General features: G+C 42.4%; 1 protein-coding gene across 1 annotated transcript in view; it reads right to left on the reverse strand.

Moving 5' to 3' along the window:
* Window positions 1–15,184, reverse strand: part of snx33 (sorting nexin 33) — a 19,492-nt gene continuing 4,308 nt past the window's right edge. The window contains exon 2 of the mRNA XM_047595708.1: window positions 1–2,861. Within this exon, the coding sequence (XP_047451664.1) occupies window positions 2,608–2,861 (254 nt within the window). The 3' untranslated portion in view covers window positions 1–2,607. The remainder of the gene's footprint in view (window positions 2,862–15,184) is intronic.

Consider the following 15,184-nt stretch of genomic DNA (forward strand, 5'->3'; position numbering starts at 1 on the left):
GAGAGTGATCACCATCATTACTTTTTATTAAGATTCATATGTCCCCTTCCCCTGAATCAAGTGACACATTACTGAAAATCACCATCTGTTATTTCCAGCGACAGCAGCCAAAGCGTAGAGCTCCTGCAGCTCACCATGTCACACATCCGTGTTAAGGAACAAGTCACCTGACGTTTAATCATGCAGCTTTGGAACATGAAACCAATGGCTTTCCGATCTTTCTTCTACACCTTTGTGCATCTTTCTCGTGCCTAAATTCTGCGTTAGCCTTTGGTGTCCGCGATAAGTTTCCCTGTGGAATGTTTCTTTACTCTTTCCAAATCTCTTCACATTTTCCTCAGAGCAGAACAGATTCAATTACAAAAGCAGAGAGAGCACATTTAATTTCAAACCCATTTACCAAACCCAGCAGCCCAGTAGAAAATATGCATACTTCTTTGGTCTTCAAGAAACTGTGTGTGTGTGTGTGTGTGCGAGTGCAGATGCTGACAGAAATATATATATATATATATACATATATATAAAAGGAAAGCATTTTTTTAAAAAATAACAACATAAACAACATTTTGCATTTGCACAGCAAAGAGTTAAAGGCTGCAGATGTGGACCGAACAGTACCAGTAACAGAGACTGCATTCATGTCTGAGTCACACACGCACACACACAATTTGTATACAACGAATCCTGCACGCTGAATCAGCAGTTTTTATATGTGTGTATATATATATCTTGGAGACTCACAAGAAAGTTTTAACAGACCTTAATTCACCACTGATTTTTCACAATTATCTAATGATTCCACTTTTCAACAACACACGGATACGAATCAATGTCCCGCGACTGAGACGTGCGCCCACCTCACAAACACATTGCCTACACATCTTGAGGTAATGCTTGTAACTGCAACCCAGACTCCACATAAACTCTACGGGCGACACGGGGCTAAAGATAGTCTAAACCACAAGTTGCCTTGAAATGTTTCCCTTGTTAAGCGGGATGAGTAATGGTCCTCACTCAGGCAGAGGGCAAGAATACGTGGGATTGGAATCCTCACGATTGCTCGAACCTCACACGGATTATTATTAAAGGAATATTCTGATATTATGAGAAAGTTAAATAAAGAGATCAATACTACTACTCTTTCTGTCTGAGATTAGCCTGGAGTAGCCATTGTATTATAGGGCGTGTTTCAACAACACACAAATGCCTGTGCACACAACTGGATGGTCCTCCAGCCAATCAGAGACACGATTTGTGGGACTGCATCGCTGTTAATCTTCTGTCAGTCTTTGCTTTGCCAGGGAATAATCAGTTCCCAACCAAGTCACTCCAGACTCCAGGCTAATAGTTTAGCATGAAGACAGGAAACAATGTTTAATGGATTAATGAGTCCGAAAGGCAACAAGTTTTTCAGGGGATAATGTGCTGGACTATTTTGTTCTTGATGCACACGCCGTGATAACACCACTCAGAAAACAAACAAATGGTTGTTTTTACACATTACTTCTCAATCGTTAAGATAAGCTAGGCTAGCCATTTGTGAAAATGCTTGATATGAACATGAAATCAGTAGCAGACTGGAACTGTAAATACAGTAGGAACTATTTGCCCTTGTGTCAACAACATGTCAGAAATTACAAGTTCATGTCCTGCCTCAAACAACCACTTAATCCTCTTCAACTGTCTGAGCACTTTTTCCACAAATCCATTAGAAAACCTGCTGCTACATATAAACATATGCATTTATGTTTGTCCACTCCGGAGACGGGAATTTAATCTGCACAGCGCTTGACTCATTACACTCACCCACACAATATGAACACACCCACTGACCAAATAGTTTAATAAAAACGTTGTGCAAACACATCTGAGCTCATTCCAGCTCTGTACAGTCTGTACAGACACAAGCCACACTGCAGACAAATGGTCCGCTTAAAAAAAAAAACAAAAAAGAAAAAACGTCGCGTCAGAATGCCGCAGATCCTTAAAGGCACATACTGCACAGGGAATGTAAGAACATGAACTAAAATGAACCGCAACCATATCAGGAAGTCGCTCGCATGGTGCAAGGTTAAGACGCGAGTTCAAAGAGGTGAACACCTGAGAGAGGTGAGCATTCAGAGAGATGATGACAGAATATACTCGGCTTTGTTTTGTTTTAGGAATTCATCTACGTGATGTGACTTGAATGGATCCCTGGAAGCAGCCAAAGTGCACGGTGTTGGAGAGAAGGGGACAGTCTGATAACAGAACCCGTTTCATGGCTTTAATGTGTTACAACTATAGATCCACTATTCTTACTTTAAAGTTACAAACACTTTAAATTATGTAAAATAAACAATATGCTGTGACATTGCTTACGTGATGTGTATTTTAGAAATAAAATATACAGTAGGTCTTAAAAAAAAAAAAGTTGCTTTGAATCCATCAAAGTGAAAGACTGACTGACTTTGTATGTCTTTCCAGTAACTACTGCTTCATTGCTTCATTCATCTGCAAGTCTTCTCAAAGTGAACCTTGATAAAAGACCCAAATGTTGGTTTTCCTCTTTTCTGCGTTTTCTTTTTTTTTTTTTGGCATCTTGACCCAGAAAGCAGTTTGGTGTATTTAGAGACATTCATACATGCGCAGGGTGCGCTCCAGTTGCTGGACAACACGCTGGTAAAAGGCTATCTGCTCCGTGAGGTAGGCCTGCATCATGTCTTTGAAGTCCACCTCTCGCTGCTGATGGAAGTGGCTCATTTCCGCCTGGAGGGCGAACCCTACTGTCCGGCAGCGTTTCCTAATGCCATCAGCCTCGTCCTGGTCCATCTTCCCTTCGTCGCTCATCCGCTGGCTCTCCTTCACCTTGGCAAAGGCACCTGAGTCAAGAGAGGAAGTCACACAGACACGTCGAGGTCAGTTAAGGAACATTATTGCACAAACAGGTTCACCAAGGTGACGACAGGTTCTGGTTTACCTCTGTGGTATGTCATAATCTAGATGTGTTTTGGTTTTTTGAGATATCATCTGAGGTTTCTGCCTCCACCCAAATACAATGAAAAACATCTGTAAGTAACCCTGTAGTGTGCAGACACGCCGGCGATGGCTGGTTTAGTTTGTATTGCTCACAGCTACACTCAAAATGTCTTCGCAGAAACACGCACTCGTTGTTCTGTTGGTCCATTAAGTAAACAGTCCATCACTTTCACTGGACCAAAGAAAAGGCTGGATGTGATTATCCAGAGGAACAACTCTTGACTGCTGCCCGCTGTTGAATTTCAGCAACAACAACATCATACAACTATATTTACCTTAACCTCCTGAGACACTGTGTCCTCATATGTGGACATTAAGTTTTAGGTTTTTGGCAGCTTATTCTCATTTAGACCTGTTGTCCTCATAAGTAATCAGCAAGTGTTCGTTTGAGCACGTTGGGATTTCATTGTTTGCAATTCTGTCTTTGCACAGCTATGATCAGTGTTGAAACAAACAGTTTTGCTTAGAACTGGCTGACTTTATCGTAACGTAGTGAAATGATCCCCGGGTCCTCATATGAGGATTTATTTTTTATACTTCTAAAATCCTACTGATCCCAAACGCCTTGGAAAAATTAAAAATGCAGACCAAACAAAAGCTCAGGTCTTGGGAGGTTAAAATAACACCGTCAGGAGAACATGTCAGATTAGTTTTTAGTTGACAAACTGTCTGACACACTGGGTTGAGGCTTCTGTACAGGCAGAGCTTGAGGGAACCGAGAGGCATGGGACAATTTAAAGCCACGTTGTCGGAGTTACTGATGACTCTGTCATTTCCAAAGCAAATAGATGTGATGTGGTCACTTAAAAATAAATGAAGACACCTAAATTTTGTGCTTAAGTTGCGTATTTCACACTAGAGCGCTAAATTTTATCTTTTATTATGCTGTGAGCAGCACAAACACATTTCCAGGAACTTCTGATGTATCTGGATAAAGAGATAAATATAAAATGAACTGATGAAGCTAGACAAATAAAACACTTTTTTTCCCCCCTAACTCAGTTGAGCTGACCCTTTATTGTCAACCTCAGTTGTTTTTCACTGTCACTGAAAAGCTGTAAAATGTGTCTGTGATTAGAAAAACAACATAAAAACATGGATTGTAATAAAAGTTAAACATAGGGTAACAACTGCCTCAGATTTCTCTTTACTGCTCTTTGGGTGGGTGTGTCTGTATTACAGTGTGATGTGCTATCTGATAAAACTGCGTTATGCTAATGTTAATATCGCCTCCCTGGCTCCCAAGACCAACACTATAACTTTCCCCCAGAAATTAACTACTTTAGGCTGAACACTTTATAGGTAGAGCAGCTGACACGCCGCACAATCGCTTCTTGTTTCACTGCATACCAAATGTCTGGTATCGGTGTGATGAGGACGTGTTGGAACCACATTCAACCAGACTGCTATGAAATCACTTTTCAACTGCAGAACATGGCAGCCCAAACGAAATGTGCCGCCGTGCTGCGTTTCACATCAGATTAACGAGTCGGCCGCAATCTAGTATGACGTGAGTTCTAAACCAGACAGACAGATTTTACCCAGACACTAGTCAGCCTGGTCTGGACAAGCTAGGTGTTCTGTCTTTCATGCACTTCCTGAAGTCTTATCCGTCAATTGCATCTGCACGGTCATGCTACACCGCGTATGGAATGCCTGGCTGCAGTCTGGGAAAGCATGAACAGCACTTACAGTCTGTTCCAGCGGAGGAGGCCTGCGGACTACACTCTGTGGCACTGACCTACATTCATGCATTCTGCTTTCCACATGAGAGGAGAATGTGCATCACAAGCTAGCACGTCTGCGGGACGTAAAGGAAAGGCACCCATGGTTTTGTGTTTGTGCGCGTGTGGCGAGGGGAAGGCGAGGGAGCGTCTTCCTCATAGCAAAATGGCCATATTAGATCATTTAAAGGAAACGGTCTAAAGTGTGAGGCTGCTTGGGGTTCCTCCTGTACCAAACACAAATTCCATTCTTAAAATTTTTTGGCTTATCCCAGGCAACGCTCTCACCGCAGAGCAGCTTTTGCCTGCAGCTAAATCTTCTCTCCAAAAACATTAAAGCGGACATATTTTGCATAAATTCACTGAATATACAGTAATTAAGTGTCACCACCGCGTCTTACGACCAACAAAACATAAAAAGGTCAAACCCTTATTTCTTTCCTCCAAAAGAGTGTGTTAGAAAGCCATTCCAGTTTAAAGCATCAAATGACATCTTACATGTATAAGCCCCGCCCCCCAGCTTTTAAAAACATGAACTCCTGCTCTTCCGCATTGTTTTCAGCAGGGTAAGCATGATAGCAACAAGGAATGACACAAAAGAATGGACAATCTTGAAATATGAAACTTGAAATCAACACGCTAGTGAGGAATGCAATATTTGACAATTAAGTTAAAAAATTGCACAACAAAAGCTTTTGGAAGCGTCAGAGGAAAGGGGTAAAATTAAGTGGATTTCCAGCTGTTCTCTGGCATCATTTTCCTTAGTTAACAAATGCGCAGTGATTGATAAAAGGCTAGTGGTCTGGAAAGACGACGGATTTGTTTATGTAGCCCAATCAGACCGGCTACCAAACGGCTTCACACGAGACAGATTCATGACTCGGTGGATATAAGTATCCCACAGGGGATGAATGAGGCAAGGCAAGGAAAGGGAACTAAATAACATGGAGTTTAAAGCAGGAAACATCTGAGGGAAAACGACTTATGTGTGTGATTACAAATGTTTGGAACTGAATTAAATCCTCATGAGAAAAATGATAATAAAAAAAACACCTGGACGTTCAAATGTTGATGAATAAAAGACAGAAAAGGAAAGGAAAGGATTTCTAGCAAGGGACTGAAGTACAGATAAACAACAGAACATAAAAAGCTATGCTGAGCTATGCTACAGCTAGCAGCTCCAGGTCTGACTGAACCTCCACAAGGTTTATACTTAAACACTTTCACAGTCTTTTTGAGAAGTGCAGACACACCATCGTCTTTGGTAAGACATACAGCATGTGGGAGCAAGAGGCAGAGAATGGGGACGGTGGATGTTAACTAGGACTAAATCCCTGTGGGCGACCGATCTCAGACATCTGCTGCATTCCCCAATTCCCACATCCCTCTTTGGACCCTGTGTCACTGCAGGGCAAGTCCAGGAAATGCACTGCTGCAAGACGCTGACGTTAACACACAGAAGTTTTAGGTCAAGTGTGTCTAATTTTAACATTCCCTTCTGGCACCATGGTTTCCAGTCACACTTAATTAAATGGCCCTTCCTGTTTAATTCTTAAATGCCGACGTCATTAAAACAGAGAGGAGACTCTTCAGCTGAGTCTAGTTTGTATACATCCGCTGACCCCCTGTAATGTGAAAGCAGCTGAACATCGTGACATTGCATGGGTTGATAGGTGGACAGCTAGTCTCAACAGTCTGAAAAGGCGTTTTACTGTAATGGCCGTCTACATTAATCACCATCTTGCATGCATGCGTTTGTCTGGATGGCCAGCAATCTAAAAACAATTCTGCAGAACCCAGTTTGACTTCTGGAAAGCCTAATTACACTTTCCAAGTAACACACAGTGAAGTGATCACTAAAACGACCCCATTTGCACGCATCAAGATACGTTTCCTCAGAAAATGAACTTTCCCTTCACAAGCTGAATGCAGTCTCAGCAAAAAAATAAATAAATGCTGGCAAGTCTGTGTCTTTGTGTGTGTGTGTGTGTGTGTGTGTGTCAGTGTCTGGGCTAATATGTGAAAGCATAGCCACTAGTATGTAATGACTTCACCGCTGCGATGCAAACCACAAAACACACCCCCATTTTTTCCTTTAAGACTCCAAACTGGGCAAAATTTCTCTCACTGAAAAGTAAAGTGAAAAAAATAAAAAATAAAATAAATGCCTAGCAGGTTACAACATGGCATTTTCAGATCCAAGATACTGTGCCGAGGCTGGCTAATCTAACTTTGTACATTACCAGAACAGAATGCAGGCTGAGCTACATCAACCCAGAGATAAGCATGTTTGAACCCGTGGATGTTCAAATACTGACCAATGCTTAATAATGAATTTTGGATCTGCGTGATCAGAATGACTCATGCGCAGTAAAATGAACCGATTTGGGAATTCGGAGTTCAAATACGTTAAGGACTGGCGTGACTGAGCAGAATTTACGGCTGTTGTTCACGCCGGACAGACTAGTAAACAGAAACATTTTTCAGCGGAAGACAAATGAGGCTTGTCGCCACAAAACACTGACCATTAGTAAAGGGCTCTGTGTGTGTGTGTGTGTGTGTGTGTGTGTGTGTGTGTGTGTGTGTGTGTGTGTGTGTGTGTGGAGGGGCTGACGTCTGTGTCAAGCACCACATTGAACTGATGAGACAGGCTACTTGTTCCCCGATCTCTCAAATGTGACTGAAAACAGCACAGAGAGAGGATTTTTTTTTTTTTTTTTTTTAAAGGAGGCATCACGCAGTATGTTATGAGAAGCATATTTGTTCCATAGGAGTGGAGGTCTTCAGGCCTGGTCACAACATGGAGTGGCACTTAAATGTCTTCCACACATCTTTAGAGCCTGGACATCACTCTTTTGGAGAGTCTGTGAACATGCATAGCAACCTAAAAGCTACGTTCTGTGTGCTACCATGACTCACCCCTGAATTTTTGTCTTCAGGGAAAAAATAAAACATTCCAACTCTAACTTCTAACGTGGAAGTGCCAAAACTGCAGTTCCTCTAATGGCCACTTGAGGCTGGTTCCAAAGGTGAATCAATCCCCACAGAACTCCATGTTCAAATAGCCAACTCAAAACAGGTTTATAGTTCTGCTCAAAATCTCTGGTGGTCCTTAATATTAATTCATCCATTCAAAATAACTGTGTAGGGTTAAAGAAAAGCATAATTAAGGACACCATCGCTATGACGTAGCTTTCTAACTGCTGTCTGCCCGTTTCAGCATCACTGAGGCTCCACCTCTTTGCCTATTTGTGAATCAACTGCGGGTTAACGTGGTCAGGCACCACCAACAACACAATTCTATCAGTGACGTCCCAAACACATGCACTTTTCTTGCAGTACCAGAAATGACCACTAGCCATAAGTGGCTGCAAGATGAGAGTGTCAGCCCCTCTGTTAATATAATCACTCATTTCAATCCATAAAGAGAGGAGGAGGAGAAATAATTCTCAAAAGACTAACCTGCTGTGGCTTAACTAGCTGTCACAAAGTCAATTAGCTCACCTGACATTTACCTAGTGATACAGGTCAAATGCACTTCAGTGAGTTGACAGATTGAATACTAATCTTACTCTCAACTGGCAATTAAACTTAAAAAAAAAGAGGAATAGAGAACGAAAATACAGGAAATGAACATCATGTGCAGATGAGTTGAAAATAGAAGAGAAGAGAAGAGAAGAGAAGAGAAGAGAAGAGAAGAGAAGAGAAGAGAAGAGAAGAGAAGAGAAGAGAAGAGAAGAGAAGAGAAGAGAAGAGAAGCTTCAAGAATGCATGACATGGTCAAAAAGACCCTTATATCTGCCAATGTGTTTAAATAAGGCCTTAAAAGCCTCAGGGGTAGACAAACATGAAAAAACCCCACTGCTGAGTAAGCGAACAGTAATAAGTGTTTACTGCAGCCAATGAGAAACAGGGTTAAAACAAAGCAGGAGTTTATGTCCTCAACAAGAATGTGCACAAAAGCGCTTTTAACCACCATCATATCAAAGGTCTCAGTTACTGTGAAACGTAGACGCACAACACTAAAACAAATACCCACGTCCTTTGACTTTTCGTTATGTTGACAATGATGAATTATAAAAAACTAAAAAAATACAAGCTCTCGCTTTACGTTGCATGAGGAATTACCATGAACTATTTAACGTGCGACTGGCCACAGTGACAGTGGATGACTCCTGTACTCGGTGCACATCCACTACTCTTTACTCTTTGGACACATGAATGCAGCTCACAGAAATGTAGCATGAAGCTTCCAATACATCCAAGGCTCTATGTGAAACTCTTAATTGAAGCCACGCGGAGAGATGTTCGACAGATGTTCCTTTTGATGCATGGAGAAAATCTGATCTTAAACGATTATACACTTCACATACACAGCTGGCAGTATAAATCCAGCCTCGTGTCGGACATGTACGCCACCGTGAGGTTTATTGAAAAGGATGTACTCAGATATGTCCCTTGAATGATAATTAATAACAGATAATAGCCTGTGTTTATCTCTATTTTCCTCTGTTGAGCGGTTTCTTTTTTCCCTCACTTCAGCTCCGGTTTCCTTCATCTGTCGTAAAAAGGGGTGTTGTTGCAGTGAAATCAAGAGTTGGACTGGACACAGATGAAAATATTTGAGATTTCCAACTGCCACTTGGAACGAAAGGGCTGACTTTATCTGGAGTGCGCTTTTCAAACTCAGGCCGAGGCCTCGCAAATAAAAAATCAGTTTTTGTCATCACACCTCAAGCAAAACAAATGACTGTGTTAACATTGACTGTGACATCATAATTCCTTGGTATAGCTTTTCATAATCACTTTGAGATTTATGAGACAATAGTTAAGAAATCCAGAAATCCCTCCGGGTTTTATAATTACATATAGTGTTGTGGATTGCGATTATGAAACAAATTATGATACTGTGTGCTCTTTTGAAATGGAACACATGTCCTGTGTGTTTTCTCTAGACCTTCTGTCTACTGAGAGACAGAGTTGCAAAGGCTTGAGTGAGGCAGCAGAAATGATGGTGATGAAAGGATATTTGATGTCCTTGGATATTCTACCTCAGTCTCTCGACTACACTAAATCTTACGGCCGCTCTGCTAACACAATAGCATCCCGACGCAGGAAAAGACTGCAACGATTGCCAACAGCAATCTCCTCTGAGGGATGCTGTCTCCGTGCCAACCACAGGCGTCGTTACCATGACGGCGGCTACAGCAGGCAGGCACCCAGCGACTTTCTGACAGTTAAAGCTTCGATTGTGTCAGGGAGGGACGTGCACACAAGGCAGACACACGCAGACAGAAAAACTGAGGAAAAGAAGATTTTGTTTTAGCTTCGGGTCCTGGAAAAGAAGTGTTAATAGCTTTAAAGTCGGAGCCAAAACAACATATGAGCTAACAAGTGTATCTGATGCCAGAGAAAGGAACTTATTGAATGGTGAACAAATACAGATGACTTGTATTTTCCATTTATTCCTAACAATGCAACCAAACAAAGGATCTGCTACCACGCTATCGCATATCCATCGGCCCATTTTTCTGTCCGGTTGAACAAACCCATCTCAAAATCTCACAGGATGAGACTCTATTGTCACACAAACACACGCACACATACAACAAGCTCAAGGTTTTACCCTAAACGCACACTGAAACCAACACAAGACAGAGAGAGATGATTTAAACTGCCAACAGGAAGCTTCCTGACCAGGTCAGCTAACTAAGCAATTGTACATTCAGGGCAATATTAGCCTTAAAATATTAGCCTTATTACCCTAGTTAACTTAGCATTAACTTTTTTTTTTTTTGGTATGGCTGAGCAAACTGAAAACACATCTCACATGAGGTAACAACATGGTTTTGTCATATCCTAATAGGACAACAAAATAATATTGTGATGACAACGCTTCCTTAGCATGTGCTCATCTCTTCATCTCATAAGTGACAAAAATGTGCAACTGTGGGGACAAATATATCTCATATTTAACACTGAGCATGAGCCTTCAGCTTGGCCGCATTCTCGTTTGTGAAGTCGTGGACGATTTTTTAGTACAAGATTCTGTTAAAACTCAAGTTTCTGCTTCTTTTCCCTGAACATTAATTCTCTGGTGTCGACAGGCCTGAAATCTGAAAACTGTTTTCTGGCATTTTGGTTAATACTGAAACCTTTTGCAAGTCACACATAGTTAATATAAAAAAACTTGGTTATAATACAGTGTCCTAAAAACACCATCTCCTCTACCAACAATTACAGGTCAACAGAAGTGTAGGACTGGAGGCTCCCCGTTTTAAATCCCAGGACTGATAGGAATAAATGTGCAAGGGTGGAGTGAATCAAATGTGCTTTCCCCTTGGCCTCAATGGGTAGCACCCTTGAGCAAGGCACCCAAGTCCCCGAGCTCCCTAGAATCTTTTATTTTCTCTAATCTGCAGGAATGTGCTCTTGCACGACTAGTTAACAGCGTTGCGTGTCACAGGAAAAGCACAAGCATCACTAAAACAAAATAAACACCGCAGCATTTTATTCAGGTGAGGCAGCTCCTGGTTCCTGGTAGCATGCACGCTAAGTATGACTTACTGGGACAGAGTTTCATTGTTAATGTCCGACCGCTGCAGTCTGTATCAAAATTCAGACTTAATCCAATCTGGGCACGCGTAGAGTAAACACTAAATGTGGAAACACTGTTGGCTAACACAAAGGTCGCTGGAAGACATTACACTTTGGGTCAAATCTAATTAAGATTTGACCAAGAGACGTGGGTCAAAAGATGTTCACATGGCTGACACCGGAACCTTTACAATGTTGTTGATCTGTGTTCAGTGCAGTGGGCACATCCTTTTGTATCTACAGAGCAATGCTGTGTGACTAGTTATAAACATGAGAGTCAGCTGGACACAGCTCTCCTCGACGCTCAGAGTTGCTGACTCTTGTCGAAGCATAACATTCAGTTTGGGTTGATTCAGAGTCGGAGAGGCGTTCCACTCTATTCTAACTTTAGTCAGTCAGAGCTGACACCACAGTTCCCTGAGATGAAATGTTTCAGTCCACTTTCCTTTACATCTACGAGCAGGGACAAACGTTGAGCAATTGCGCGGAATGGTTACGGCGTCTCGTATTTCACGATTTTTAAGTCTAATTCTGCTTAATCGGTGAGGAGTAGGGAGGAAGCCTGGTAAAGACAGAATTCTCAGAGACATCTGTAATCTCCTTCAGTGTGAAACAACACCGCACTGGGCCAACACAGACAGGAATGCAGAAGCATGTGGATAGGCAGTGTGTGTAAAGACGAGGGCCTAGCTGTTCCCCAGATTTATGAGTAAGCAAACAGGAGAGAAAAAGTTTCCTCTCCGCAGTCACCACTGTCAGCAAAGCACACTATAGCAACCGAATTACATACAATGGCTGTTTGAAAGGTGCCTCTGAATGCTCTGGGAAGGCGAGCCCGGTTTCTCAGATTACACTTTGTGTACCTGTTGACAATGCTGTTATTTTCTTGTGTGCTGAAACCACCGTGTGGAATGTTAATTCGGAACATGTTTGTCAGATCGCATAAACACAGCATGTCCCCGCGGTTCGGCTGTTAAAAACATTCAACAATATTAAGAGCCACGCAGCCGAAATGCGAAGTGACACTTGCGTGCGCGCGTGCAGTCACAATTCCGAAAGCCGAAACCTGGATGTCTCGCCTTTATCTGTGCGGATGAAAAGGGGGCATTTGGCAAACACTGTTCCTCAGAGCTGGAAAACAAATTATCTTTGCCTTCAAAATGACAGAGGCTGCATGCGGTTTAGTAATGTGTTGCCGTATGGAGGACGACTCACCTCTAGTCCATATTAAAAGTCTGGCTGGGGTGCTGGAAGCATCCCAGGGGACCGAGCTCCTTCTCAGACTCAATAATGCTCTGCTCTGGATCACAGTAACATTCTTCCCACCGTGAGCAACAGCAAGGTGGGAAAAGAAAGGCACTCTGCTTCCCATATATAACACAAATGTTAAAATAAAAGGAGCTATCATCTAAATAGATGCATAAACTACTTTTTCCTTGACATTCATCAACTTGTTCCTCTCTGGACAGAGGTGATTCAGGTCCAGGTCAGACCAGACGGATGAAGAACTTTGGTTCCTCTCTACTGTGTTTCTTTTGTACACAGTCAAAGTGGCAAGAGGTGCTGAGACCAGTAACGTGATTGTTGCCAAGTACAAAATGTACAGAACACTTCCCAAAATACCAGATACGGTCAGAGAAGATGAATCCCTACTTGCGGACAACTACATCTAATAAAGAAAACCTGATTCATACCAGATGAGCAGGGCTCTGTTTCTGGTTATGTACAATAACTAAAAAAAAAAAAGAAAAAGAAAAAAAAAGTATAAACACTCAACAGGAGGAAGCACAGTCAAATTCGGCGAGAGGGATTACCAACAAACAAGCAATTGTATAAGGCAGCGCTGTTGTAGCCAGCAGCGTTTACATCTGCCTCGCACACAGACGCCCCAGAAGGGCTTTATTCTACAACAACGCGATGACATTAACCCTTCACATCGAGACTTTCAATTGTATTCAAATGAGATCAAGGTCTAACGTGGGGTAAGCTTTGGCAGGGGTTCAAAGCGCTGCACGAGCACGATCCTCCACACCAGACTAGATTTACTTTCTCTGAAACTGGGGAGGGAGGCTGCCCAGTCAGACAGCTCTGATATGGACGTCTGCAGAGGAAACAGAAGGGGAAAAGATGAAAGGAGTCAGTCAGACGTGAAGGGGATAACGAAACAGAGGTGAAGCGTTTGTGACAGGCCGACTCGCAGACAGAGCAACGGCAGAGACCGAGAGAGGAGATGTGCTGAGTAAAAGCCAAAACGCTGACAGAGAAAAGGGGAGAAGGAGATGAATGGGGCACACGCTGCATGGATACGTTCTCCCCTCTAGACCCATTTTGTCAAGGCAACATGGAGCAGCAGCCCGCCGCCACATCTTCCATTGTGCCGTTAACATTCCTGCAGCTCACATCGTCGCTGGGAGGATAGCTGTTAAAAAACAACAACAGCTCCTGAAGACCCAAGCGAAGTCGGCCAGGAAAAACACAGCAATGGATGGATGGAGAGGAGGAGAGTGAGAGCACAGGAAAAGGTTGACCTCAGCTGTGTGTGTTCCGAGTGTTGCCACAGCTGTATCTGGTTCGACATAAGACGAGTCACATCAAGCGGAGTCATCTGGACTGGCAGGACAGGCTCAGCAGAGGGAAAAGGTCTCTGCCTGAACTAAAACACTGCACCACAGTGTCCTTGTGTGCAGTATTTGTTGTCGTTTGCCTGGGGATGGGAAACAATTTTGCCTACTTAAAAACTAGAACTACTCGATTTAAGAGTAAATAAATGAAACCATAAGGCATTCTGTGTCCTCTTTCAGCACCAATAACAAGCAAGTGAGCAGATTGATGTCCAGAATTCCAGCTTTTTCCCTTTTTCAAAACGAACCTTAAAAAACACACACACAAAAAAATGCTATTCTGTTCAGGTGAGCCAGTTCCTGGTAGCATCCATGCTAGCAAGACTTACTAGTGTCTTAGTAAGTCTTGCTAGCATGGATGCTATAGTATAGTGATATAGTAGATAATATAGTATAGTGTTGCATTCTTAGTGCATCAAATCCGGTCACGCACAGTTTAAACTGTTATATCCAAAAATGAAACCTGGAAACACTGCTGACACGAGGCTCGCTGGGAGACGCCATGCTGGATTGTGGCCAGGTTCAACTTGACTAGGCAGATAAAGATTTGACCGAGAGATATGAGATGTCACTTGGCTGACACTGTAACAGAATGTAAAAGAATGATTTTTGATCAATGTTTCATGCAGTATCTCCCTTTGGAGTCACAGAGGAATACTGTATGCCTTTAATCATGAGAATCCTCTAAGCTACAAAGCTCTTCTCGATACCCCGAGAGAGCAAGAACCCTGCTCCAAAGCTTATGCTACTCTTGGCATGTCTGCAGATAGGGTAGTGTCAAAAATAAAAACCTATCAAGTAATGCATGTGTAAAAATGTTGCAACTACATTACAAATATTAATAAACTCGAGGTGGTCAGCTGCTCAACTCTCCAACACCTATAGACAAACACTGAGTAATTGGTTCCATGGCAGAGTTTTGTCTAAAAACCACAATATAGGCCTTTTACACATGATTTGATACTGAGTCAACTTCCATCTCGGATGACTAGAACTCATCCTTTAAAGGTATGAACATAAAACAAAGAGGACAAGTGAAATGGGCCCAACACATGTATGCTTTGAGGGTGGCACAGAGAGATGGTTCTCTTTGTGCCTACATGGGAATTTTCTCCGACAGTACAAAGACACGCACATTACTGTACGTTACTCATTCTAAATTGGCCGTAGGTGTTTCCTGGACTTCACCCAATGCCAGCTGGGAGTCTGTGAAGACTTTTGGAT

This window comes from Mugil cephalus, chromosome 10, assembly GCF_022458985.1.
Source record: "Mugil cephalus isolate CIBA_MC_2020 chromosome 10, CIBA_Mcephalus_1.1, whole genome shotgun sequence".
Classification (NCBI taxonomy): Eukaryota; Metazoa; Chordata; class Actinopteri; order Mugiliformes; family Mugilidae; genus Mugil; species Mugil cephalus.